General features: G+C 38.0%; 1 protein-coding gene across 1 annotated transcript; it reads right to left on the bottom strand.

The window, feature by feature from the left end:
• On the bottom strand, nt 1-27,432 carry mybpc3 (myosin binding protein C3). Its single transcript, XM_077519094.1, has 31 exons — nt 27,225-27,432; nt 24,955-25,224; nt 22,717-22,851; nt 22,558-22,635; nt 22,178-22,326; nt 20,433-20,550; nt 20,235-20,283; nt 16,621-16,680; nt 16,029-16,052; nt 14,927-15,090; nt 14,721-14,853; nt 14,615-14,617; nt 14,424-14,548; nt 14,249-14,354; nt 13,957-14,123; nt 12,729-12,894; nt 12,550-12,656; nt 12,427-12,456; nt 11,677-11,816; nt 11,080-11,239; nt 10,880-10,984; nt 10,593-10,781; nt 7,418-7,552; nt 7,041-7,208; nt 6,673-6,761; nt 6,338-6,533; nt 6,027-6,166; nt 5,399-5,558; nt 5,147-5,283; nt 3,762-3,948; nt 1-757 (listed from the first exon to the last, which is right to left on the bottom strand). The coding sequence occupies exons 1-31, from the start codon at nt 27,247-27,249 to the stop codon at nt 729-731; spliced, it is 3,744 nt and encodes a 1,247-aa protein (XP_077375220.1). The 5' UTR covers nt 27,250-27,432; the 3' UTR covers nt 1-728.
• Nucleotides 27,433-27,668: the final 236 nt, after the last annotated feature.

The raw sequence follows: 27,668 nt of genomic DNA, 5'->3' as shown, positions 1-27,668 counted from the left end.
TTACAGGTCGTGAAAACCACCAGTTCCACTCAAGCTATCAAAGCTAACAGCCGCTTGCAAAACTCATCCAAATCATGTTTAAACATGTAATTAAGAGGCAGGTACTGGCATTCGGATTGCGACTTTCTTGCCAAAACAACACTACAAAGACAAGCACTGTTGCTACCATTTGTGATGATTTTCAGCATGAATTTAAGAAGCAGGAAATAGGAATAAATGTGTCGTACTAATAATTAGGACAGCACAACCCCTCTCTGTTCGAAACAAACCACCATATGTTTACACTTCTCTCACACACGTGCCCTGTGGTTAAAAAGACATGTCAGCTATTTCAGACACACACACGCATATGTCCCACTGGTGTACACATGAGACACATGCCTCACACCTTTTGGCTTTAGCGAGGCTCTGCTGCAATAAAAACTGAGCCAACGGCAACTCGAATATCCTCTCCTGTGCGTGTCTGAGAATTAGCAGGACACTTGCTGCATTTTCGATAAATCACAACAAATAGCAGCAAGACACGACTCAGTAATTGTGTGTTGGGGTGTGTGGTTGATGGACGGACAAAAAAAATTGATTTATTTTTATTGTTTGGCATGTACAGCAGATGTTTTAGATACATGATACTTGAGCAGAAGAAAATGCAATGCAGGTGGAAAACCTCTCATGACAAAAAAAAAAAAAGGTGAACACTCAGTGAGAGAAGTTCATTGGACCCTTCGAGCTTACTTCTTTTCTTCTTTTGCAATTTGAGCTGCAAGGAAGGCAAATAATAGACACAGCTATTAACACTCTAGAGCTCACATCACTGAGATGGTAATGTGATATTAGTTCCATAATGAGGATATCGACATTAACACCTTGAAAAAAAAAAAAAAAAAAAAGCGGTGTGAGGGAGCTGTCCACCCTCCCTCACTGATGAGGTGTGATTGGAACACTTGTGCTGCATTTGGGGATGGTCGGAAGTCGGACTTTTCCGAGTTCAAACCAGGAAGTTTGTACGGGAACTCAGAAATTCCGCTTGCGAAGTTGGAAAAAAAAGAAAGACCCCGACTGCACCGAAGGACTGCAAGTGACATCACTCTACAATGGTTTCTCCTTTGGAAACACAGACCTTGAATGGTGTCAGGGTTACCTGTTTGACATCTATTAAACACGACAGAAAAAGGAGAGAAGACACTCAGTTCAGGGATCGCGAGGAGAGGAACTGACTAATACAATTCACTCCTGCACTTTCTGAAGATTCCTCTCCTCACCCTATCTGTTTTATTTGGTTTTCCACGCCCCTAGTTCCATGGGTGATCCAACCCTAAAAATGCAAATGCAAGGCATAGTTGGAACACAGTGTACTTGTTTGTCTATGTGTTGTACATGTGAGTGGAAGATTGCTGAGTACGTGTGGTCAAGTTTGCAATCATTTCTTAACAGAAAACTGGCAACCTCAGCAGACTGGCTCAATCCATTCTGCTGCATTAGATGTTGTGGCTCTTCGGCTTTTGAGTCATCTTCAAATAGCCAGCCTATGTGAATGTGAGTGTGAACAGAGCAAAGCATTCTTCATTGCAAGCAGAAGCAGTTCTTCATTGCAGCAAATGTATGATAACTTATTATTTACAATTATTCCTACAAATGGTAAAACACAATTTACTTGAGTATAAAAGCTTATAATAGCTTTCTTCATTCCTAAATATTTGACATAACTTTACGTAACGCAACGTATGTGACAGTATGCCGCTATCTTCCCTGCATGAAATTATACGGTGAACTTCTGAACTGTAAGGAATGCTTATGAAAGATAGAAACAATGAATGAAGCAACATTGCGAGAAAGTAAGTTCACTGGAGGTAAAAAATGAGTTTTAAGAACCAAAATAAAAAAACAATTTATCTCTATCCACCATTTTGGTTGTTTACTTTCACCTCGAATGCCGTCAGGTTGGAACTGGGGAAATAAAACAACTCGGATATATCCGACTTTCGACCATCCTCGAATGCAGCATTACGTGGAAGCACGCCCATGTGAGTGCAGGCCAGGTGCACCTAATTCCCACTTAATTGGACTCATTGGACTGTCCCAAGTGGCAGCCAGGGGAGGGGAGATAGGATATTGTTTCTTTTTTGAAGAAATGCATATTTGAAAATTAACATTTGTATAAACATAACTTGATAGCATTTATACATGTAAATATCTGGACATATTTTTTGTTCCAAGTTGTGTAAATGTTTGTTCGTGTTTTTGTATATGGGCAAGGCAACCTTCAATTAAGGTTGGTGGTTGAGGCCACCACTTTAAGAGTGTTTCAGAAATCTGTTTGGTGAGTGGAAGCCTGTAATGTTAGGCGGGTTGCACTGCTGGAAATGGTGTGGGGTGATTAAAGAAAAACAAAGAGCTCGCAAACATTTTTTCCATATCTTTTTTGATCACTGACTCAGAGGCCATGGCCATCCAAGGCTAGAAAGAGGCAGCAACAACCAAAAATATTATTTGGTAAAAGTAGGCTGCTCACTCAAATAATTACTCAAGCAAAAGTGGGAAGAAAAAAAGTTACAGTCTCTGAAATGCACTTGATGAGTAAAAAGTATTTTTGCCAGTTGTGCCCTCCTACTGTACATAATTTGAAGTATATTAGCTAACGGAGCAAGACTTGCTATTTCGTGGCACGAGTAGACGTCGGCCAGTTGACTCTGACTTGTCCTGCGTCAAGTCCACAGTGTTGAGTGTCACGCCATCATGTTTCTGCTTCCTCAGTCCACTCCCCGCTGACATGATTGGACCTTCTTTCATATTGTTAACTGTCAGTCTGCAGTATTTATTATGTTCACAATATCCTCTGTAGTGGCGGCAGGCATTGCAGTCATATTTCAGGGTTCTAATCTAGTCGATCGGACGTCATGTGATAGCTTGATGTAGTGCCAATCACAAACTGGAATGTGGGGGACTGGGTGTAGTGGTTCATATGATTGGCAGACCCAGGAAACATTGACGGCTGCTTGTCCTTCGATTTATTATTTTCATCATTTTCATGCATTTAAAAGAAAAGTAACGACCTTGTTTTGAAAATGTGTTGAGTAAAAAGTACAGATACTGTATGTGTGGACATTTGAAAACAGCCTAATTTGTCTCCTTTGTTAACTCATTTAAATCCAAAGACGTGTAAACACGTTTTTTTAAAACTGTGTCATCCACTACCAAAAACGTATATATACACGTTTTTTTTATGGAAGTGCATGCAGAAGGCTTTGAGGCAGCTTCTAACATGAAGAGTTGGCTTAACGCTTTGTAGTTATTTAATAAAACAGCCAGCAGGTGGCTAGGGAGTATAAGAGATCAGCCATGGCCATGTTGGGACAAGCTCTTTTTGCCAGTGTTTTCATCAGGAATGTGAATATTGATGAAACTTAGCTATATTCTGATGCTAATTGCTGCAAAATGGAACCAGATAAAAATAACTTTTTTTTTTTTTTTCCTGATGAAAGAAGAGTCTCTAATCTTTCTTTTAGTGGGTTTCATGTTTTTATAGCAATAGAACACGATATTCTGTGGGCCTTGTGAAGTCAGTCCAAAACCAGGAAAAAAGCTGGGAGTGAAGGAGGTTGCTTCAGTGAAAATGGCTGGGAGGGAATGAGTTAATGAAAGATGTAATGGAGACATGCAGTATAACCACCTGGCAAACATTCACACAAACACGCACACACAAATAAACAAAACAGCAAAAGCTAAAATAGTGTGTATGAAAGTCTGTCCATCTGTATACTTACGGCGAACCTCCAGCTTACACTCCACAACATCTTCCCCGCTGTCATTGACTGCTTTGCACATGTACACGCCTCCATCGAATGGGCAGGGCTTTCGGATCTCCAAGGTCAGAACGCCGTGCTTACTCAGCATCCTGTATTTGGCTTCATTTGTGATGTCCATCTTGTTTTTGTACCATGTCACTTTTGGCTAACAACAACAAAACCAGTCGGAAGATATTTCGATTACAATGCGTTATTGTGCGTTATTGCACAATTGAAAACAGCTCCCGGGTGTTTTAAAAAGGTTTCTGATATTCTTTTGTCAAGGGGTAATGGGCCAGCAGCTGTTATACTGCTGACAGCCAAGGGCCTAAAGTAAAAAAAAAAAGTATATATATATATATATATATATATATATATATATATATATATGTTTATGTTTATATTTACATTTATATATTTTTTTTTAGTTATTCAGGATGTTACAATTTTAATCAATTTTAATCTAATAAATCAAAAAAAACGTTTATTTAAAGGTTGCAATTCAAAAATAATTTCTGTGCAAAATGTTCAGACAAAAATAACGTACACTATCAGTTTTAACAAACTTAACACTCATAATTTGTGCTTAAATGTAAAGTACTTGGTAGCTATTGAAAACAACCTATTGAAAACAACTGACCAGCATTCTGTCAAAATTACAACTTACGATAACATGGATATAACAGAACATAAGAAAATCAGCTTTTGATAATCCAGAAGACAGAATTCGATTTCACGTGTTAGCAAATTTTCAACAATTGGATTTTTCAAATGTCAATTAATTGAATTAATTTGATTTATTGGACAGCCCTACAAGCCGCCAAACATGTGGACAGTGGATCTGTGAATACATTCAAGTAATGAAAAAGTCCCATTTCCACAGTTAAATATCACCATATATATGATAATATATTAACTTTGGCACAACGGCAGTATAAATTGTGATGAAATATGAGTTATTTCAGTGGCTATTTTTTCTAACTCGGAAGCAAGAGGTCTGGTTCACACCGCGTTTATGATATCAAACTTGCTGGCTACTACCTGCACCGTTTAAGAAAGAATCAGGCCAAGCCGTGAGCAAGCAACAACTCTTCAAATGCCAATTTGGGACAGTGTAACCACAACAACACAATAACTGCGTAGCCGACGAACAGTCTCATGCTGCCTTCATGGCCCCTCCAGATCATGGGAAACCACAAAACCCGCAAACCACAAACAAGGGTTGCTACAATATGGTGGAGGCCTATAAGAGCATTTATGCGTTTATGTAATACTTCTGATATTGTTTATTTTAATACAAATTAATTTGTTTAAAAATACATAGGCAGAGGACCTTCAAAAAATAATCACATGACCTCACTGACCTTGGGGATGCCACTGACGGAGCAGCTGAGAGTGGCGTTGTATCCCGCTATAACAGAACGGTTCACTAATGGATGCGTGAATTTCGGAGCCTGTGAGAAGTCATGCTCCTTATAGGTGGCGGGCTTCCAGTCTATCCCTGCAGATGTATTAAATTTAGTTGTGCAGATTACATTTTGGCACAGTTATGCCTATATTCAATCAAGGCTGTTAATAACTCAGTGTGCTTATTGCATCCTTCCTGTCCCACCTACCGGTTTTCTGGATGTAGACGCTGTCTTTTGTGTTGCAGGCCTCCGGGCTGTGACCCACCAGGTTGATGGCAAAGACTCGAAAGACATATTCATTACCCATGATGAGGTCAGACACAACACAGTTGGTTCTACGGTACTGATTGAAGACTGTGAACCACTCCTTCAAAAAAACAAAAAAATAATAATTTTCTGGAGAATACTAAATAGATAATGCAATTTCTAGAGGAGTTGCACATGAATGCTGACTAAAAAGAATACAGAAACATATGGAAGGAGTTTGACTGATCCGAATAGAATGATGTGGAATGATATTTGTGAAAACATGGAATATATTGGTGAAAAATGTGGAATTTTAGGTATGAGGGAATTTCTGGCATGTGAAAATCATTCCCAAGGTAAACTGAATAATTCGAACATTTAGAACACACTGAATAACAGCAGTCACACAAATAGGGATAACATATTTGTGAATGCAGTCAAACAATTCTGACATCATTTTCTGATTCATACAGGAGGCAACTATTCTTCCATGTCCAGCCAGATGACAAACTAAACGTTTCAAGATCTAAACTTGTGATTCAGCATCATCACTCCTGAAGCCCTTGATTTGACTTTGCGCAATACTCACCATGGTCTTTTTGTCCGCTTTCTGAATACAATAACCAGTTATTTCACAGTTTCCATCATCTCTTGGGGGCTTCCAGTCGAGGGCGACATTGAAGCCCCAGACATCCTGAACCTTCAAGGCCTCGGGGGGTCCTGGGACATCTACAATAAAGTGTTGATAATCATATTGTATTCTGGACAATACAGGGGCTAGTTTTGTTGTTTGAACTGTTTCTCAAAAAGGGCCGAAAACATTTTTATTAAGAAACTTTAACAATTTTAAGACAAACAACAAAGCTGACTTATAAGTGCATTTCTTGTGGTACCGCTCACCAACGATCTGCAGCATGATTTTGGCCTTGTCTTCCACATTCTCTATCTGCACTTGGAGATCATACTGCCCCGAGTGTTTCCTTTCTGACTTGCGGATGAATAGAATCGTGTCTGTGTCGCTATTTCTCACGCTGACGAGCGCAGAATTTAGCGGCTGCCCATCTTTACTCCACGTAACCTTGGGTCTGGGTTTACCCTGCGAAATGAGAAAGAGAAAACAATTATAGATGACGTGCATCTATCTTTCTCTATGTACTGCTTGTAATTTTCTTTGCCTAGCTACAGATCATCTTAGTAGAACAAACTTAGCAGAGATTAACCCAAGCTAAATGCACCTGGAAAGGAATCACAAGGTTGACAGTATCTCCAACTTTCTTGATCAGAGTCTGGCGGAGATTTCGAGGAAGCCAGATTTTAGGCCGTTCTACTCAAGAAAAATGCACACAAACCACAAATCATGATATTTTCATTTCCCATGATTTTGATGTTGATATGCTGAAATCAGAGGATTTGGAAAATTTTAAATTAAGACATTCACTGCCATAGACGGCTTTAGACGTCAAAGATCATTTTTTTTCTGGACTGGCAGTAAATGAGTTAAAAAAAATGGCTCCAAACGATTAATCTATTTTTAAATAGTTTGATAATCGATTACTTGTTGATTATTCAGTTAATTTGAATATCTTTTGAAGTCTTCACTCACGCATGATCTCTCTGATGGTAACGGGCTGAGCCAAGGTGGCGGCTGCACTCGGGCCGGCCATGTTGTACGCCCGCACGCGAAACTGCAGCTTGTCTCCTGTTGTGAGTTCTCTGATTGTTAGCGAGGTCCTTTCAGTCAGACCCTGAATGGCTGGTATCCACTCATCTGCTGTGCTCAGATAAAACATCAAATATACCATAACTCAACCAAAACAAAAACTGAAGCCAGGTTTGGTTCACAAATGTGAAATCAGAAAAAAAATCAATCAATTACTTGGAAATATAGATTTTTTTTTAAACCTAAACAAATATTTACTATTTATTTAAACTATTTATTTTTGTTAAATAAATAAAACTGGATTTGGCTCCAGCACTCACTGCCTTCCTTGCAGTACTCAACCCCGTAGCCCTCCAGGTCAGCTGAGCCGATCCTTTCAGGTGCTCGCCACTTGAGTGTGATGGAAGTGTCACTGATGTCGTCCACGCACAGTCCGATGGGCTCGCTTGTCGGGGCTGAAAGAGGCGCACAGGGCAGCTTGAAAGGGCTCCGTTGCCAGTTAAAACTTTACAGTAATCAAATTAAAGTGAATTAATGAAGAGCGAGTTCAAGCTAATGAGTAGTTTACTGCCAGTGAGATGTATTTCTATCGGTGTTGGTGTCCTCTCTACTACAGAATCACACAGACATCCAGACATTTATTATTTATATTTTTTGCTATGACATTAACTGACCTTTGGAGGGAGGGGGGCTGGGGGGGGGTTGGTCTACAGTAATTTTTACATTTATAATGACAATATAACAGAATTTTAATTCTATTTTATGTTTTCTTTATTTTAAAAATATAATTTAACTTACAAAAATAAACTCTGATTTTACATGTTAAACATACTGTGATCACTGTAACTGTAAAATCACGCAATATTTCTGTCCTTTACAAAAAAATACACATATTGATTGTTAAAATACATTCACAAATGTATGATAATATCACAATTTGTCCGTTATTTAATGGAATAAAATGTCAAATTCAATTTTACAACCCTAAAAAAAAATATATATATATTTATATTTACTAAGAAATTAACAGTAAAAATTTGTAATGTTACCATAGTTTCTTTGTGAACTGACTTATATATATATATATATATATATATATATATATATACACTTTTTTTTAAGTGAAAATAACTACAATTTCTGTACTGTCATAGATGTAGCATTCATTGTACTAACATTTATTTTATTTTGAAAGGACATCTAATGAGATATAGGGAAAGGGGAAAATTTGAGACTGTGAATAATGCGCAAAGCAAAGAATTGGACTTACGGATTCTGATCAGCACTACCAAGTATACATGTCATGAGATCTAAAATGATCAACAACCGTGGCAGCGTGGATCAGTGCGAGAGTGGTTGTCTCGTATCTCTGAGCTTGTGGGTTTGATTGCCTTTGGTGAACATGTTGAAGTATTCTTGAGTAAAATACTGAACTCTTAATGCTGTGTCATCAGAAGGTGAATGACTAGTCAAAATATAAAGTGGTCTCAGAGCCTTGTAAGGTGGCAAAATGCTATATGAATGAAATACCCTAACAGTAGATTGTTGCAATTTAAAACACTATATATTATTTTTCAAAAGTTATTACCCATGTTTTGAAAGATTAATCACATTATGTTTTTTGCCATATACTGTTATATTCTGGCAAACAAATTACTGAACATTTGTTATAGAAAATAATGTCATTAAAACAACTAGTAACATCCCATTTCTGTAAATTGAAGCATTAATATTTGTAATACGTTTACTTATCATATTTTTAGTTAATTTAATGAATTTAAAATGTGAAAATGCTTCTAATTAAACATAAAAAAACTGAAAATAAGACAAAACTTTGGTAATATCGCAGTTAGAAAAAGTAGCTGTTTTTTTTACGAGAGAGTAATTTTCTCTTATATTATTATTATTATTATTTCACTGTATTTTTCTGGTGCCTCATCTGCTGGAAAATTACCGTTTTTTGTTTTTGTTTGTTTGTTTGTTTTTATTGTATTTTTTACAGTGTATGGAGATATAGTAGTCTATACTAAACAGGAACAATTGTTTAAAAATAACTGTCACTCAATTATGTCCTCCCTTATAAAACTACACCCTCTGTTGCTGCTTGATTAAAAAAAAAAATGTAACCCCAAAAGAAAAAAACCCTAAGAATTTCAATTTCTTGACCATGAGCTTCTTTTTTTTGTCTTTCAGCTGGTGTGAACAGACAACTCAGCATGTACATTTGATTTCTCACAAGTTGACAGCAATCTAACTGGAAGGTGTTAAATCGCAGTCACGGTCTGGTCATCATGAAGGCCGAGACTTTCTGCTTACAGTAGCGAGAGCGCCACAAGCTGTGCAAGAAATGATGGGAATGCCTTTCAGTCGTCAAAGGTAATAAAGTCACAGGAGCAGGAAATGTTTACACTTTCATAATGTGAGGGCAAATAGACATACACACAAAACATGCTTTGCACATCCATCCAAGCAATGACTCTTCTTCAGGGTCATCTCTGCTTATTATAGCAAAAACAATGACACACCACATTTTGTACATGTTATAACTACTAGGCTCCATAGTGAAAGAGTGTCGAGTGCTAGACTGTCCTGCCAGCAGTCCAGACCTGTCTCTCGTTGACAATTTGTGGACTGTCCTAATCAATTTTGCCAGTTAGAGCATTACATATCTTGTTTTTGTAGAGTCTGAAGTTGAGATTGAATAGGATTTGCAAATCATAGTAATCTGTCTTTATTTACATTTTACACAACGTCTCAACTTAATTGGAATTGGGGTTTGTAGAAGTGGGACATTAAACAACATTAAACAGCAACTACAATGATAACTATATTGTTAAAGAATCATCTCTCTAATTGTGTAAATAAAATATTGAACATTTGTATTATTCGATGACCTCCTGATATTACCTATATGTGGAAAAACGCTATAAAAATAAAGTACCATTTCCCATCATGTTGTGGATGGATAGAGAAAATATCTTAGCCCGAAATAAATAAATGACTAATATACAGTGTATTACAAAGTATTTATTCATCTGATGTAATGACATTAACATTTGGTCAGAAGCTTCATGAAACAATTCAGTTTTTTTTTGTTTTTTTTAAATTATTATTATTATTATTTTACTCCTCTTGATGGTGGTCTTGGTTTAAAGAAAAAGGCTAGTGCAATGGAATTTGAATGAATTTCCACTACATGTTTAAACCAAGAGTGCAATCTAGAGGAGTCAAAAAAAAGATCGCAAGTGATTCATGAAGCTTCATTTCCCCGTCCTTAGATGCAGCTACTCGAGGCAGTAATATTCTGCTTAGTACTACACTGGTGGAGTCACACAAGCATATAAAACATTCAAACTGTGGCATTTATATGCAAATTCCACAGAGTATGGTCAGAGCTGAGACTTGAAACTGTATTTTTCGTCACAGTCAATCAAATTATTTTGACACTAATAGAAAATGTTCAACTCAAATCAGCAGCTAATGTTTTTGACTCACCAACAGGGACAAAAGGTTGTGAGGCCGGACTGTGACGCGACATGCCAATGCCGTTGACAGCATACACTCGCATTTCATATTCCACTCCTTCAATCATCCTCTTTGCGTCGTAGGTCGTTTCAGTGTACGGGTCGAAGTTCAATCTCATCCACCGATAACTCTTCTTTTTCTTTCGCTCCAATACGTATCCTGAGTAAGACAAAGCGCATTTTGTTTTGAGTGAGTCCATTCCTTATGACTGTTTTTTTTTTTTTGCAGATAAGAGCATTTCATTCTGCTTTGTTTACCAATAATCGGCTGTCCTCCATCAAAGAGAGGCGGATCCCACTGGACAAGGCAGGAGTCTTCTCCCACGCTGAGGATTCTCGGAGCTTGGGGAGGATCTGGAACATCTGATGGGGAACAAAATGTCCATAAAACTAGCAAATGTCCAACCAGAAGTTTGTCGTCAATTGTGATCTTGAACAGTACTTGCTCATATTCTTACCAACAACTTTTACATTGATATCTGCAGTATCCTCTCCAGCAGGGTTCCGAACCACAACTGAATAGATTCCTTCATCCTGCCTCTCAGCGCCTTCAATGGTGAAAATGCAATGGCCTTTGGTGGTTTCCACATGGACTCTGCCATCTCCCTCTGTGATCACCTGCATCATGAAAACAAGAGTTGAGTCTATTTTCATGTTTATTAAGTGGTTCAGGAAAAGGTTGGATGGATGAATAGACCTCCATTGGATCCAAAAATATACTTGCATCAATTTTTCACCAACATGTGCACCTTTTCCACAAGAAACTAGATGGAAACATGACTGAATGAAAAGGTTTTAGCTAGGGATGGGCGAGTACCGATACCAGGTAATCTGGGGCCCATTATTATTTTTAACCTACATTAATGACTAGCTCATGTCTTTGAACAATCTTCTCGCCTTGCTAATTGGTGATAATATTAATCTCCTAGTTGCTTGTGCTAACTTAAAATCTCTGTAACATTCTACAATAACTATCCGTTTTAACAAATAATTGAGGTTGTGACATTGTCTATAAAGTGCATTTGGGGCAAATGATGATCAATGCATACATTTACCTTTCCTCCTTTGGTCCACACAACTGTAGGAGCAGGGTCTCCAGTGATAGGAACATCCAGGCGCAGTTTATTGCCAGCCACCACCACAATGGTCGACTCAGCTGTGTGACCTCTACAGTCCAGGTGGATCTTAGGAGGGTCTATCAAGCAAAATGAATGAATACACACAAGTACACTTACTGTACCAGATAAGAAGTTTACGTGAAGAATTGACAATACTGAACTGTAGGGACTAGAAAAAAATTGATTCTAAAACTACACAATAACAGATATGACTAGAGCTAGTTAAAACACGATTATATTTATTACCAGTATGTTACTATGGAGCATTTTTTTTTTTTTTTCAGAAAATAAACCAGTAAATGTCACATTCTTCAGGAAATGTGTTTGTGACTGAGATCGCACGACACCTGTGTCCTTTGTAACGTGTAATAAGATCCAAAAGAAGAGCAATAATTTTATTTTCTCAGTGATAATGAATTTAAAACTTATTAGAAGGCATCCATTCAATACTTGAACAATGTTAATGGTCTTTTCCGTGATGTGAGGTGGCACTTAACTCATTCACTGCCAACCCAGTTCAAAGGGATTTATGACGTCTATAGCCGTCAATGGCAGTGAACGAGTTAATCACACTGACAAGTGTTTATTATCAATATGTTGTTCAACAAATTACATTAGGACATCTATTAAAGCATGTGTACTTTATGTTTGAGTGACCGATGTATATATGCTAATACTTATAAATACCTTGACGTGGCACAAAGTCAATCTTCACCTCTGGAAAAGAAGGATACATATTTTAGGAGTTAGTGAGAGACTAAATGATTTCGGGGAGATTATGAGTTTTGACAGATTAGAAGCAAGTCGTACCCATGAAATTGAGTTTTGCAGAGAGGTTGAAAGCGTAGCCATCAGGTTCAAATGTATAGTCTGCCTCATCCTCAGGTTTGACATTGTCAATAGTCAGTTTGTGGATCCTGAAAAGCTCAACGGTTGAGCCTTCCTGGCAATATATTTGGCAAACGACACAAGAATGTACGTGACCTCACCTGCCGATATGTGTGATATTTATTCTGGCATCCGGCTTGACTTCCACTCCATTCTTGTACCAAGTTCCCCTCACGTTCTCATCTGACACCTCACACTTGAACGCGGCCTGATCCTTCGCCTTCACTGTGAGGTCAGCGATGCTCTGGTAGATCTCCAGCTCTTTCTCTGCACAGTCAAAACAAACCACTCTGTTTACATAATACGGATCATGAGACCCTTTGGACAGGGAGGAACCAAATGAGGTGACCACATTAGGAGACAATACAATAAAATGAATAAATTAATTGACTGAAAATAATAAACATTCACTGTCAGAAGTGTGGGAAAAACTCAGCTTCCTTTTTTCTTTCTGGTAGACTCTCACAAATCTTCATTGATAATGTATTACACGATGAATCAAAATGAATTCAAAAATCTACAGAAACATTTTTGACAGCCAATTATTAGCGCAATGGGTCGACATGAGTTGAGTTTTTCTTTAATATTTGCTAGATGAGCGCAGATAGAAGTGGGTGTCTGTTCCTTGTGTTCCGTTGTAGTAGGGAATGCAGCCGACTGTGGGCCAATCGAAGCGGCTCTCCTCATTAATCCATTTAAATTCAGCGTGTCGCAGAGAGAGGCGTTTGTTACCGTGAAAGGCATACAAGGTGATACCAGACAGAGCTGTAGATGTCCAGCAGGTTTAATGTGGTATTGTATTAACTCATTCACTCCCAGCCATTTTCACAGAAGCAATCCCGTTCGCTCCCGGCTGTTTTATTGGATTTTGACTGATTTTGCAAGGCCCACAGAATATTGTGTTCAATTGCTATAAAAACATGGAACCTACCAAAAGAAAGATTAAAGTCTCTTTTTTCATCAGGAAAAAAAAAAAAAGTATGTTTCTATCTGTTTCCGTTTTGCAGAATTAGCATTAGAAGAGAGCTAAGTTTAATCAGTTTTCACAAATCTATTTAAAATTGTAAGTAATTTAACTTTTTTTCTAGATGGCCCTGGTTGATCTCCTTTGCTCTGCTGCCACCTGCTGGCTGTTTGTGTCATAACTACCATTTATGCAACCATTCTTTGCATTTTAGAGGCTGCATTAAAGCCTTCTGTATGCTCTAGCATTAAAAAAAACAAAAAACGTATAAATACGTCTTTGGGACACTTACATTAAAAAAACGTATTTACACGTTATTGGGAGCAAATGAGTTAATTAACATGACCTATGCGACTAACACTCACCCTGCACCATGAGCTCAGCAACAGACTCGCCACCGTTCGTTTTGACCTTGTAATGGCCGCAATCTTCTTTTGTGGCCTCATTAATGATCAGAATATGCTTGCAGCCGTCTTTCTTGAAGCGATACTTGAAGGATTCGTCTCTCGTTAGTTCCACACCGTCCTTTTCCCTGGTGGATATGCAACCCATCCATGTAGCATTTTGAAAATATCAAGCACACACCACCCAAAATATTAGGCACACCCGTACTACCTCATGAGTTCCATAAGAAATTTTTAGATTAAAAGATGTCACCATTTCACATTGGCACCCTCCTCGGAGACCTCACAATGTAGCTCCACACGTTCACCCTTCATGACCATCTGATCCTCCAGGTTCTTCACAATCACAACAGGAGGCTCTAGAAAAACAAACAAACCGCATCTTCCCAACAATCTTCAAATGCTGAATTGACCAAGATGCAACGGACCTTTAACAAAAAGCTCTGTGGTGCATTTGTCCTCTCCCACTAGACAGCAGTAGGCCGCGTCGTCAGCCAATGAGCAGTGGTTGATGGTGAGGTAGCGCATGTTTCCCACGCTCTCAAAAATGTACCTGCACAAATAGGAGGGTCGTGTTTACAATCTCGCCATTATACTTACAGTAGTCTGAGATACTTACTTGCTGGTGATGCAGAAGAATGAACCATAGAGGGAAATTCACATCATAGAGTTAATCATTTGGCAAAAAATAATGATGCATCGATCAAAAGTTTATGCGTTCACACCTTCCAGTTGGTTGTATTTCTTGTCCGTTCTTCAGCCATTTGACATCAACATCTGGATTTGCTACCTCAACTGCTAATTTTATTTTATGACCCTTTGTCACTTGGTAGGCTGGATCGAGTTTCTTGAGGAACGCTGCATACAGACACGTTGCATTCTGTTAGATTAGATCACGTGTAGTACAGTTTCATGTGGACTTTCAACCAACCTGCGCTTTTCTTCTCCTCTTTCTTCATCTTCTTCAATCTTTTCAGCATGCCCCTCAAATCTGTGATGCCATGCTGAAAAGCAATCTTCTCATACTCTGAGGCAGGAGCATGGCTGAGAATATCCCAAACATCCACTTCGGGCTCTGTGCTCATCTGCACGGCTCTGAAATATTGAAATCACATGAATCACACTTTGCATTGCATTTACATTGCATACATAAAGAAATCTTGCCATTACAATCTTTTTTTTTTCACACATAATCCATTGTAAAGAATTCTAATCAACTACATACATTCCAAAAACATTGGATATTCCTGTATTGAAAAAGAGTATGAAGAGTTGTGACATAACATAAATAAATATAAATGAATGACTAAATAAACTAGACTAAGTGCAATTTTTGGAGAAATTGTGTGGGAATGCTGAAAGCTGAATGCTAATGGCCGAATGCTAAGATTTGAATGTATGTGCAATGCTTATGAAGTAAATTGAGAGATCCATCCATCCATTTTTTTAACCTCTTCCTCCTCACAAGGGTAGCACGGGGTGCTGGAGCCTATCCCAGCTGGCTTCGGACAGTAGGCGGGCTACACCCTGAACTGGTTGCCAGCCAATCACAGGTAAATTGAGAGATAAATTATGAAATTATGACCTCCTGGTTACTGGACAATATACTTTACCAACTGTGCCACCGAACAGTGTAAGACACCTGGTAATGATGGTAAATTATATGTGGGCGTGAAAAGTGATACTTAGAAGAAGTTCAATGTCTGTCCCATTGAAAATGAATGGGGAAAAGTTGATATTAAAAGTTAAACTGTGCAAATACTGTAAGTAATGTGGAATCAGACGATATATACCCTGGCAGGGGTGAACTTTTGAAGCTAGTTGAAATTTGAACAGTGTAAATTGGAAGTTTTATGAGGAGTTGTTACGCGGCAAAAAAGTGTGGAGAATAAAAATCACAATCACATATGTGGGAATGCTTCAGCATTCCCACAATAAATAAATACTCTCACTCACAATTTATTATATTTCCTGACTTCATGAGTTTAAAATACATGCAAACATTTTCATACATTGCGTCAGCAGTCCCTTACCGATTGGAGGATTTTAAGAAACTGCTGCTCATTCAGAAGTAGAACCCAAGCAGCAAAACAAACCAGACAGGTTAATACACAGCATGTCAAAAGCAATTTAAAAGCAATGTAATCAGCATTTTAGAAAAAAATGATTCTTAAATTGTGTTCAACTATCAAATGAAATCTTTAATTTAAAGTAAATCAAATGTGATGCTTTGTATTAGTGGTTGCTACATTCAAATTTAGACTGACTTGAGTGCATGCTTTGTTGAGAATATCTCAAGGGGAATAAACTGTTACAGTGAAGACGTGTTGGGTCATTGAGAAAGCTTACAATTGGAATAGTGTTGTGTATATATTAATGCGACTTATGACATTAAGAGTGAAATGAAGAGGTGGGTGACCTTATCCATCAATTCACACTTGTTACTCAGTGAGTTCATGTATTGCATGTGCTGCATGACAAATTATTTTGGTGGGTGTTTGTTATTTTGGATGATGTTGCTTACTCTCTTTAGATGTCAAACAAACACCAGAATGAGAGACAAAAATAACATTGATTAAAGCAAGTAAATGTGATTGGATAATCATCAATATTTTCGATGCTTACCTCTTCTTTAACAATGTGCTGAAGTCCAGTTCTCCCGAGTCTTGTTTTCCTTCGGTGCTACTGCATAAATATCAGTCACAGCAGCACATTTCATTCACATTCAGAATGGATCTGCTATAGTTACGACATTAGCATGCTGGATATATAAACAATTACACATTGATTGGACATACCTCTTTAATGAACTGTTATTTTTTTATTGTGATGACAGCATCTTGAAATTAGTGAATAAATTAACTCTTGACAAGTTTTCCGTTCTGTGTGAAAGTTTGTATAAATGTATGACGCCACAAATGTATTATTTTAATGACCTTTTCTTCACAGCAGACAATTTAACATAGCATAACAACTTTCTTAAAATAATCGCCTAAGTCATTTTTCCAGATTTTTCAGGAAACGCAAAAAAAATTAAACCACATTTCCAACAAAAAAAACAAAAAAACAAAAAAAAAAGGAATGTAGTGCATCGTTTGGTGAGGATTTGCGTAAAGCAGGGGTTTCAAACATCCGCAGGCCGGATCAGGCCCGCAAAAAAATATAATAATAATAATAATAATAATAATAATAATAATAATAATAATAATAATAATAATAATAATAATAATAATAATAATAATAATTGGCTGGCCACAATCAAAACATATAAATTTGTAATTTCACAAGCAGTCCTCAGATGAGCAATGCAACTTGTATGGGGAATTGTATGGGCCCGGTTGTTCAAAACTCGGTTATAGCTTTAACCGAACGTTAACTTTAACGGCGCTGTTATCTTGTTGTTCAAAACTCTTACCGGCTGTTAACTTTCTGTTAAAGTTAACACACCTAAGGACCACCGCTAACTTTTTAGCAGTGTGGTTAACTGTGCTCGTGGCTAATGCTGCCTTCATGATGCCCACTGAGCACAAGAAAAAGATCTATGGAGGGCTTGACTTTGACATTGGTGATTATTCTGATGAGTCAAAAGAGAAAGATTAAAAATGTGTTTTTTAAGACAAGTTCTAAAAATGGGCAGAGAGAAAACAAAAATAAATTAGGATGAATTAAAAATAAATAAATAATGCCACAAAAAGTCCTTCAACCATTGACGTTGCTTAACGTTTTCTTTGTCAGCAGAAAACGTTTTTGGTTTTTTTTCGGCGAGTGCCAGGTGTCATTTGGATAGTATCCATTGCTTTCGCCATTTTGCCCGTTACTGTCGACTGAAGATGACATCACAGTTGCTCAGGACTCAGGAAACGACCAATCACAGCTCATCTGTTTTCTGAAGTGGAGCTGTATTGATTGTTACCTGAAACCTGAGCAACTGTGATGTCATTTGCGCGCAAGTGGCCAAATGGCTGCCTTCTGATACTGATAAAAACTGCTGGATTTTGCTACTTAACTCATATTCCACGAACACAATATTAACCAGAATGTCGTATTTAGACTAGTGGGGCTGCATAGAACATATTATTGTCAAAAATGTTTTTTTTTTTTTAGTTGAATTCCCTAACTCATTCACTCCCAGCCATTTTCACAGAAGTAGTCCCGTTCGCTCCCGGCTGTTTTACTGGATTTTGACTGATTTTGCAAGGCCCACAGAATATTGTATTTTAGAACCTATCAAAAGAAAGATTAACGTCTCTTCTTTCATCAGGAAAAAAAAGTATCTTTCTGTCTGTTTCCATTTTGCAGCAATTAGCATTAGAAGAGAGCTAAGTTTCATCAGTTTTCACAAATCTATTTAAAATTGTAAGTAATTGAGCTTTTTTTCTACATGGCCCTGGTTGATCTCCTTTGCTCTGCCGCCACCTGCTGGCCGTTTGTGTAATAACTACCATTTCTGCAACTGTTCCTTGCAGTTGAGAGGCTGAATCAAAGCCTTCTGTATGCTCTAGCATAAAAAAAAAACAAAAAAACAAAAGAACGTATAAATACGTCTTTGGGACACTTAGAACATTAAAAAAACAACGTATATACACGTTACTGGGAGCAAATGAGTTAAATGTGACTAAACCAACAGTGTTTACGGACACATCTTCTGTGGAAGAGGACGGTGTGTCATCACAGCAATCTGTGCATGAGTGGAGTATTGTCAATGCTCTCTATATAGTGTGGCAACAAACAATGTGAGCGGGTATACAGAATGAGCTGGTGATAACCACTGGTGACTTCGATATGTTCTCAGAAATTCACAAAAAACATGGTTGACCATCTGTATACCTTGCGCCAATATTTAGACATGGTCTGAGCAGGCAATTTAGATCGACTTTGTGCCACTAAATCGAATGCGACCTCGAAGACACAACTTCGCAGCCTCGTCTGCCAAATTGGCAAACACATGCAGTGTGTCTTATGCTCACAGGATGTGCATTTACACCTCGCTGCATTAAAAAAAAAAAATAATAATGTGGTCGCAAAGTTTTTGGATTAGTGCTATCCAGTCTATAGCATGAGTTGATCTTCTCATGTTGGACATAGAGCAAACATTTCACCAAAATGTTTGTCTTTGTCATGAGAACTGTCGGAATGCATCCAAGTACCAACAGAACACTCCTGCACTTAAATAAGGAGCATGAAAACAAAACAAGAAGAACCAGTATTGTGCATGCCTCCTTTCTAGAAGGTGAGTGCCTGCTTTACGTGGTGCACTTACAACACTCCTTAACTGTGCTTCCTCTGTGCGCTAAATCAGTGCAGGAACTCGGATACTGAAAAAGCCGTGTGTCTTAACACATCCAGCACTTTCAGTAGGGCCAAAGCTCCTGTCAAAGCTCACACAGTTGGGTGGCTGTTTGTGCAGCTGTCACTGCTGTTTTTGACTGAGACCCAGAAGCAGATCAGAGAGCTTGTCTCATAATGTGTAACACAACGGCGGACATTCGGGGCCTTAGCTCTATCAAACGCCAAACATGCCGACTCACACAATAAAAATTCTTATTATTGTTCCATTAAATTGCAATAATGTATTCCTACAAATATTTTATCTTCATTTCTTAGCATTATTTTTGTCTGCACTAAACATTATGAGAGAAATGCGTTGACATTGTTATCATTTGATATGTTCTGCCTTCTGCGTTCCTTCAAAATTTAGCAGCTTTGACGTTGCACCATTCAGAACGTTGCTTCCGTTTCATTTGAAAACAGAGAAGAAAGTGACCACTTTGTTGAAGGAGTTCTTCAATCTTGGTCCTTGTTTCTCTCTTCCGGAACACTCCAGAAAGTGTGCCTCAATAGATGCAACATTAAAGCTAGTTCACACTACTACCTTGTTGATGCTCCACTTCTCTTCATATCGGCATCACTCCTAATAGGTTAGCAGTGCCACAGTTATTCCAAACATAATAATTGAACAGTTTGTCTTTCTGTCTTTGGTATCAAAGAATTTGCAAAGTATGTTGTCTGGCATAGAGGTTTGATGCAAAGACTGCCAAAACCATGTTGCATGGGGATGTACATAGGAAGATACAATAACTTATATAATAGAGTCACATGAACATATCAAACTGTGTTCAGTCATCTTTAGAATGTTGAAGAATGTAGTCGGGACGTGAGAGGCAACAAAACAACTGCAAGCAAATCACGAGTACACAAACTCCACACAGAAAGATTCCAAAGGAAAGGTTGTAACTTACGTGCGTCGAAAAGCTGCTCTTATGTCAAAACCTTCGGTAGCACAAGCCTCTGGTTTGTAGACAAGGAAACAACAATGCATTTGGAATGAAAGCGGATGTGATTGATAGTAGTAATAATAATATTAATAATAATAATAATAAAAAAAATCATCAATAACATAAAAAAATAAAAAATAAACACAATTTCTGCACATTTACCGTGTACAGTCAGTTGAAAATTGCAGCTGTCAAACTTGTCTCTGGATAAAACTTCACATCTGTAAGCTCCTGCAAAGTTCGCCTTGGCTTCCATGATGTGCATCTCAAACGTGTGGACCTGTTTGACGATTGATTCAGAACTTTGGTGAGCATTGTTGTCTGATCCTTCAGGGACAAAACATAAAATCATTTATTATTTGGAGGGGTGTCGAAATTAGTGGGTTAAGTTTGAGTTAATTTAAAGTTCCTTTAACGCCACAATTTTTCTTTTTAACGCGCGATGAATGACTGCCCCTTACGTGGAAAGCCTGTACTGGGGGAATTCCACTCGCAACACAGCACACACATTGACGTCAAAATCTAGCAGTAATTAATAATAATTAGGACTGTCAAAGTTAAAGTGTGTACTAATTAATTAATCATAAAAATTAATAGCACGTTTTTTTTTCCAAGATGGATGCCAGGTGGGCCCTCGGAACGTCAAGGGTGATAAATTAATCACACTATTAATTTTAACCGCAGATGATCCTTTAGCTGACAGTGGATAGTTATGTTAAAGGTAGCACAGGTTGTGTTTGAGCAATAAACATAACAACATGCATTAAAGTAAAGCAATTAATAAATGATTATGTATGGCATTCAATTTGTTCATGTCAAAATATTGGGGTTATTTTTTTTTTCCATTTTAAATTATGCAAGTAATCAATTGATTAGAAAAAGAGGAGGACGAGAGTGTGCAGTGGCTCACAAAATGAAGACATCCTTATAACAATAATTTTCAAAAGAATTAATACATACAGGTGCTCTTCAAATTTGGCAGGCAAAAAATGTTGATAAAAAGCCTTTTTAATTAAGCGATTGATCGTGATTAATGAAAATTCTAAAATGTGATTAATCTGATTAAAAAAAATTGTAATCATTTAACAGCTCTAATAACAATGCATATATTTGTGATGACTGGGGTCAAGTTATATTTTACAATTTATAAAAAAGGGCAGAATTTCACAATTTATTAATGTTAAAGATTAGATGGCACTGAGCTGTCGCCAACGTCTTACAAATGCAACTATGCCATCAGGTTGCAGAAAAATGACCAACACAAATCAATATCCCAATCATTTTTTACAGTACAGTACATCTCTTAAATTTTAACTCAATTTTAATTATTATTATTAAATTACTATATCTTTTTTTTTTTTTGAACATATAAACAGATGAACAGCAGAGATAAAACAAAAAACAACAACAATCAAAAAAGAAAATCCCAATAACATAAACATTCAATTAATCATAACTTACATGTTCAAAAGGGAGTAGGAAGAAGTTAAAAACTTATCTAGTCCTACCCCTTTTACTAAATATATTTAAACTTATTTCATTATTAATACAATTTTAATTTACTAATTATTAAAAAATAATAATAAAATAATAAATGATATATATAACCCAAGTTATCAATGACAAAGATGCAGCCATATTTCTATTAGATTAACTTTTTTTTCCACTTTTATGCTAATAAGAGCATAAAAATTTTTACATTTAGAACATATAGAATTTCACATTAATCACGGGTTAACTATTGAAGTCATGCGATTAATTACAATTAAAACTTTTAATCGCCTGACACCCCTAAATTTGCCATTCCTACTGCTTTTACTTTGTTTTAATTCTGAAAATATGAATCAAAATGTGAACAATAACGTATAATTTAGGAAGGAAAAAGTCAACAGCATGCGTTAGTCTACTTTGGTGTTGCGGTCATAGAACTCCTTTAGCTGCAGGTGTTTTCCAGATTTACTAGCGAGGTCCATCCACTTCCCTTTAAACCATTTGATAGTTGGTTTCTTCAGCAGTGATTCCGCATTGACTTTAGCCACAAAAGTGATGTTTCCACCTAAACAGGGGAGGAGAATGTTTATACATTTATACACAACTTTAGCTTCCATTTTGTACTTTAAGGCACATTTATTTTTTTACTGTTATTCACAATTGCGGATCACACAAGCTAATTGATGTCGCATGATTTTATCACAAACTTCCACAAGAATCAGTTCTATGGAAACCACAATCGTGCTCATTCTTCAACAGAATTATGAGTGTTTCAACATTGACTAGCAAGGCTCACCTACAGTGACCTCCCCACTTTTAGGCTTCTCTGTGAAGAGGCCTGTGAGGTCCTGTCTGGTGTCTGGAGGCTGTCCATCTACAGTACATAATCCAGTGATACAACAGCTGGAAAAGATGCTGAGATGAATGCAGGAGAAGAGTGTTTCTGCTGGCTCACCCTCTGTTGGAGGGGCATCACGTGTTGGGGCAGCGACCTCATCTCCTGTTGTTTCGGCTGCAGGTGTGACACTCTGCTGCTCTTGTGTTACACTTGACTGTGCCGGTGCAGTAGCAGGAGCCTCAACTGGAGTTTCTGTGTTCATGTTACCATAGAGACAATGCACAAGTCAGATATGCAGCAGATTTACTGGCCACTTCATTATATGTCAGGTGCTCCCCTTAGTGCCATTCTTCCTGTTCTTCTGAGAAATGAGAGGAGCAAATTATAATACAAATCTCTTGATATAATGTAGTGCAGCTCTATGTTCCTGCAAACCACAACTAATAACAACTGAAGACATCCATCCATCCATCCATCCATCCATCCATCCATCCATCCATCCATCCATCCATCCATCCATCCATCCATCCATCCATCCATCCATCCATCCATTATCTGAACCGCTTATCCTCCACCTATCCCACAGGCTTGAGCCAGTAGGTAAGGTACACTCTGAATAGGTTGCCAGCCAATCGCAGGGCACACACATATGCACGCACGTATGCATGCACAAGTTTGTCTTTGTATTATCGTGGGGACCTCTCATTGACATAAACACTGCCTTTCCCTAAACCTTACCATAACCTCAACAATCAATAATGATTGCCTACCCCGATTCCTTACCCTAACCTCAACCATAACCCAATTCAAACCCAAACTCTAAAACCAAGTCTTGACCCTCAAAAAGAGGTTTGAACTTGTGGGGACCACCAAAATGTCCCCACAATTTCAAGTCAGTCCCCACAATGGTAGTTAAACCTGGAAAAGCACGCGATTGTCAAACATCCCAGTAAGGAGAAGGAGCCAGATGGGCTGTCGTGGAAAGACAAGCAAAAAAGTTGCTGACATCATATAAACATACCAGTGACTGGAAAAGGCTGGACGAAAACAAAGCACGGAGGCACTAATCAGGGCAAGAACAGGCCCAAAACACAAGATCAATAGAGGCTGAGATCTCCCACATCAGGTGCAGGCTGTGTGAAGCAGCACCAGTGCAGCATATGACAGCAGGGTGTTGTGCAGTTAGTGACAGATGTAGCAATCCCAAATGATAGCACCGTCACTCTGGAAAAAGGAACACGAAGAGTTGCAGAAACCTCAAGGACTGAAGGAAAAATGAAAAATGTGGAGGGTAAAGGCAGCAGTGATGCCAGAAGTGGTAGGGGTGGGCTGGGTGGATGGCACCGGCAGATAACAGGAACATTCGACATCTTACTGAGAACAGGTAAGATACTGCGCAAAACCTTCTAACTTCAAGACCTCTGGTAGATGAAACAATATATATCAGACTGCAACGGAATGTTTGACATCGACCTATTCTCATTTGAGATTCAAAAACTTAATCGCAACATAAACCGCTTCAGTAAATACACATACTGAAAATATTTTTCACTTAAAGCCTTGCACGTTATCGTCTTTGGTTGTACGGCTGTTTTTCCGTGCGCTATCAGGCCAACCCTGAGAGCCAGTCAAGTGCTGCTTACTCATGACGAAATAATGTGCCAGAAGGTCAAGGTGACTGCACAGACACAGGAGGGTTGCAACATGTGCAACACACAACTGTGAATGTCTTTGGAAAGTTGTTTCCACCTTATCTGTTCGGAGTAACAGACAAGCATTGCTCATGGATTTATTTAAAGGGGGCTTTTATAATTCCTGCGTTTTTCACATGCCAAAATGTTCCGTGTTCATACCCAAAATAATGAAGTGTCACTTAATCATGTTCAGATGTGTAAAATGAATCCATGTTAAATTAATAGCAAAATGGACGTGCCCTCTGCTGGATTCTGGAAAAAAAAAAAAGTCAATTAGAAGAAAACACCTTTAGGGAGGAGGAGCCTAAAGACACTGACAATTGTGTCAGTCAAAGAGACTGGAGGACAACAGCATTGTAAAGATGAACTCATTGATGATATGCAATAATTCAAACAATGAGTAAAATGTGATTCAAAACAGCAAACAATAACGACTTTAATCTGCAAATATTAGATTAACCTTTCATTTGGCTTTCAGGGTGTTTGTTAAATCTTATGGTAAACAAAAAGGGGTCCAACAGTTTCTTTTTTTTCATTCACAAGAAAGTAAAACTGATTCTTTATGTAGATGCTGAATATCTATTGTAGTGATTCAAATTGAGATTAATATAAATACGGTGCATGCATTGTAACAGTCAACAGGCTAACACCAACTCCCCACCTTTCTTTGAGAGGACTTTCAGATCAAACTTGACCTTTGAACCCGCTGCAATCACAGCATAGATGTTGGCATCGTCCTGAGTGACAGCTTTTATGGTAAGGGAATGCTTGTTTCCATCGGCTGCGATCTCGTATTTGCTGCCGCTGACAAGATCCTTTGTGTTGCACTGCCATTTCACTTTGGCATCAGACTTCTCGGTTTCTGCTTCAAAGACCACTGAGGACCCCTCTTCCACTTCCTGTGTCTTTGGCTTCTTGGCAAAGGCTGAAACTGAAACGTGAAACTGACATCAGGACCTTTCAACTGCAAGACATCGACCTCTCGCTGTAACAAACGAGAAACTCCAAAAGTGTTTTTACAAATTTGCACCCAGAATGATATAGGTAGATACAGTATGTATTAAAAATACTTTTACATGGTAGGTGACTCAGCGGATAGTCTTCCTGGGGGATTTTTGTCTTCATTTTAAGTTTTGTGGATGAGGTGAATGGGTTCAGTTCTTTTTCCATGCACAGTCTGTGTTCACACGTTAACTTGTGGCAGCCCTCCATGAGTTTAAATATAGGATGCATATGTAGTGGACTAATGAATGAGAGTGGCAGGCTTAAGTTGCGCCGCAGGCACAGGTATCACAGCAGTGGGATTATCTTGTATCTATTTTTGCCGCTTTCGAGTCATTGAAATACTTGTGGACACTTGTGTTTCTCAAGCTGGGGGCTTTTTTTTTCCCAAGCTGGTATGACTCCTCAATAAGCCTAAAAATCTCATTTAAAATTCCAATTTAAGAGCAGACTAAACACATATGCAACATAATCATTTTTAGACAGCCAACGTGAAAATGGAAAAGGTCACGAGTGAAAATAATGAAAAAGAAATACAGTGGTGCATTGAGATATGAGTGATAGATGATTTTTTTGCTTTGACTTGAGATACAAATGCTGTATGGTGACAGTGAAGTGACCTCAACTCTCACAATTCTTTAAAAAAGAGGCTTCAGGCTGTTTATTGCCACTCCCAGTTGAAGTCTACTGTCAAACTAAACATCAAACAAATAGAATTACATTTGTATATTTAAAACAACCTTCCATTTTCAGAAGTTGGGGTGAGTACAAACAGTCCTTCTCATTGTGTGTATTTTTGTGAGGCTTTACGTCATACAAAACATTCGTGGGCATTGTCACTGACGGGAAATGACAATTGATGGAAGTACCCACCTCTGAAAACTGGTCATGAAGCAAATTCAACTCATATTTCAAGGCACTTCACTGTATATTGAAAATATAGTAGTAACACAAATATTTTTGCAAAATAGCAATAAGACTAAGTGCAATTTCTGGAGAAATTGTATGGGAATGCTGAAAGCTGAATGCTTGTGGAATGTGGAATGCTTATGAAGTAAATTGAGAGATAAATTACGAAATTATGACCTCTGGACAATGCACTTTGCCAACTGTGCCACTGAGCAGTATCAGACACCTGGTAATGATGATAAGTTATATGTATGAAAGTAGGCGTGGAAAGTGATACTTAGAAAAAGTTCACTGTCTGTCCCATTTAAAATTAATGGGGCAAAGTTGATATTTAATGTTAAATTGTGGAATACTGTAAGTAATGTGGAATCAGATGATATATACCCCAGGAGGCTTGAATTTTTGAAGCAAGTTGAAATTTGAATATTGTAAATTGGAAGTATTGTGTGGAAGTTGTTACACGGCAAAAAAAAGTGTGGGGAATAAAAATCACAATAACATGTGAGAATGTTTCACCATTCTCACAATAAAGTAGGCCTATTTAAATTAGATTTTGGGGTTTGGATAAAATTTCTTATTGAGTGTCATATTAAGGGATTAAGTCACCCAAAACATAGAATAATACTTTTTCATTTACAATAAATATTGTTTTATGTCCACAGTGAAGCTTTTTTAGGTTTAATTTTTCCTTGCCAGACAATTAGAAAAAAAAACACACAACACCTCTAAAGTATTTTTTTTTATGTAAATGTTACACCATTTTGTGGCTTACTGTATCTGTTAAGACCTGTTATAGCAGTTTGACTGTGGTTAATATTGCTTAAGACAGCTGTGAGGCAGCACACAGTCACACTTTTTGTTCTTGTGTCTCAAAAGGTTTGTGTTTAGTCAGAGAGGAAATGTTCAAGTTCACGAGTAAGGCTAACAGTTTCTACAAGTAACTGTTGTGTGGGCTGAAGTAGGCTACACCCAATTAGAAACAAACAAACATTGTTTAGAGGATAAAAGCCGCGCACTCACTTGTTTTTTTGACTGGCTCTGGCATCTTCCTAAAGGATGTCCTCCCCACCACGAGGTGACTTACTCTGCTGTCTATCTCGCTCTTTTGCCTTTAATAGCAGTGCCCCCCTCCATACCTCTCCAGACACCTTCATTCCGGGCCCAATATGATGGCCAAAGAACAACAGCTGCCCCCACACGTCCCATCAAAGCTCATCCTGTCCCAGGATCACGACAGCACGTATGCAGCACACATGCACGCACGCACACAGAGGCTATATTTCAACCATCATTTCCTCTAACACCTCGCCTGAATGACAGGCCTTGAGAGCGGGGGCCATGGAAGTTAGGCACCAGTTAAATTTAGAACTTGGGAAAAAAAAAAAAAGAAAAAAAAAGATGATGCTGTCTGTGTTGTACGTCTAGAAATGAATAATCATAAAACGAATTAAAGGTAGCACCCAT

Source organism: Festucalex cinctus, chromosome 4, assembly GCF_051991245.1.
Source record: "Festucalex cinctus isolate MCC-2025b chromosome 4, RoL_Fcin_1.0, whole genome shotgun sequence".
NCBI lineage: Eukaryota > Metazoa > Chordata > Actinopteri > Syngnathiformes > Syngnathidae > Festucalex > Festucalex cinctus.
The sequence above is the reverse complement of the archived record's forward strand: the minus strand, read 5'-3'. Positions and strand labels throughout refer to the sequence as shown.

Excerpts from the sequence above, each read along its gene's own strand:
- mybpc3 (XM_077519094.1), bottom strand. The coding sequence starts at position 27,249 with ATGCCAGAGCCAGTCAAAAAAACAA. Across the intron at positions 22,852-24,954 it reads GAAAGTCCTCTCAAAGAAAG|AAACTCCAGTTGAGGCTCCT; the intron begins GTGGGGAGTTGG and ends ACATGAACACAG. Across the intron at positions 7,553-10,592 it reads ACAACCTTTTGTCCCTGTTG|CCCCGACAAGCGAGCCCATC; the intron begins GTGAGTCAAAAA and ends CGCCTCTTTCAG.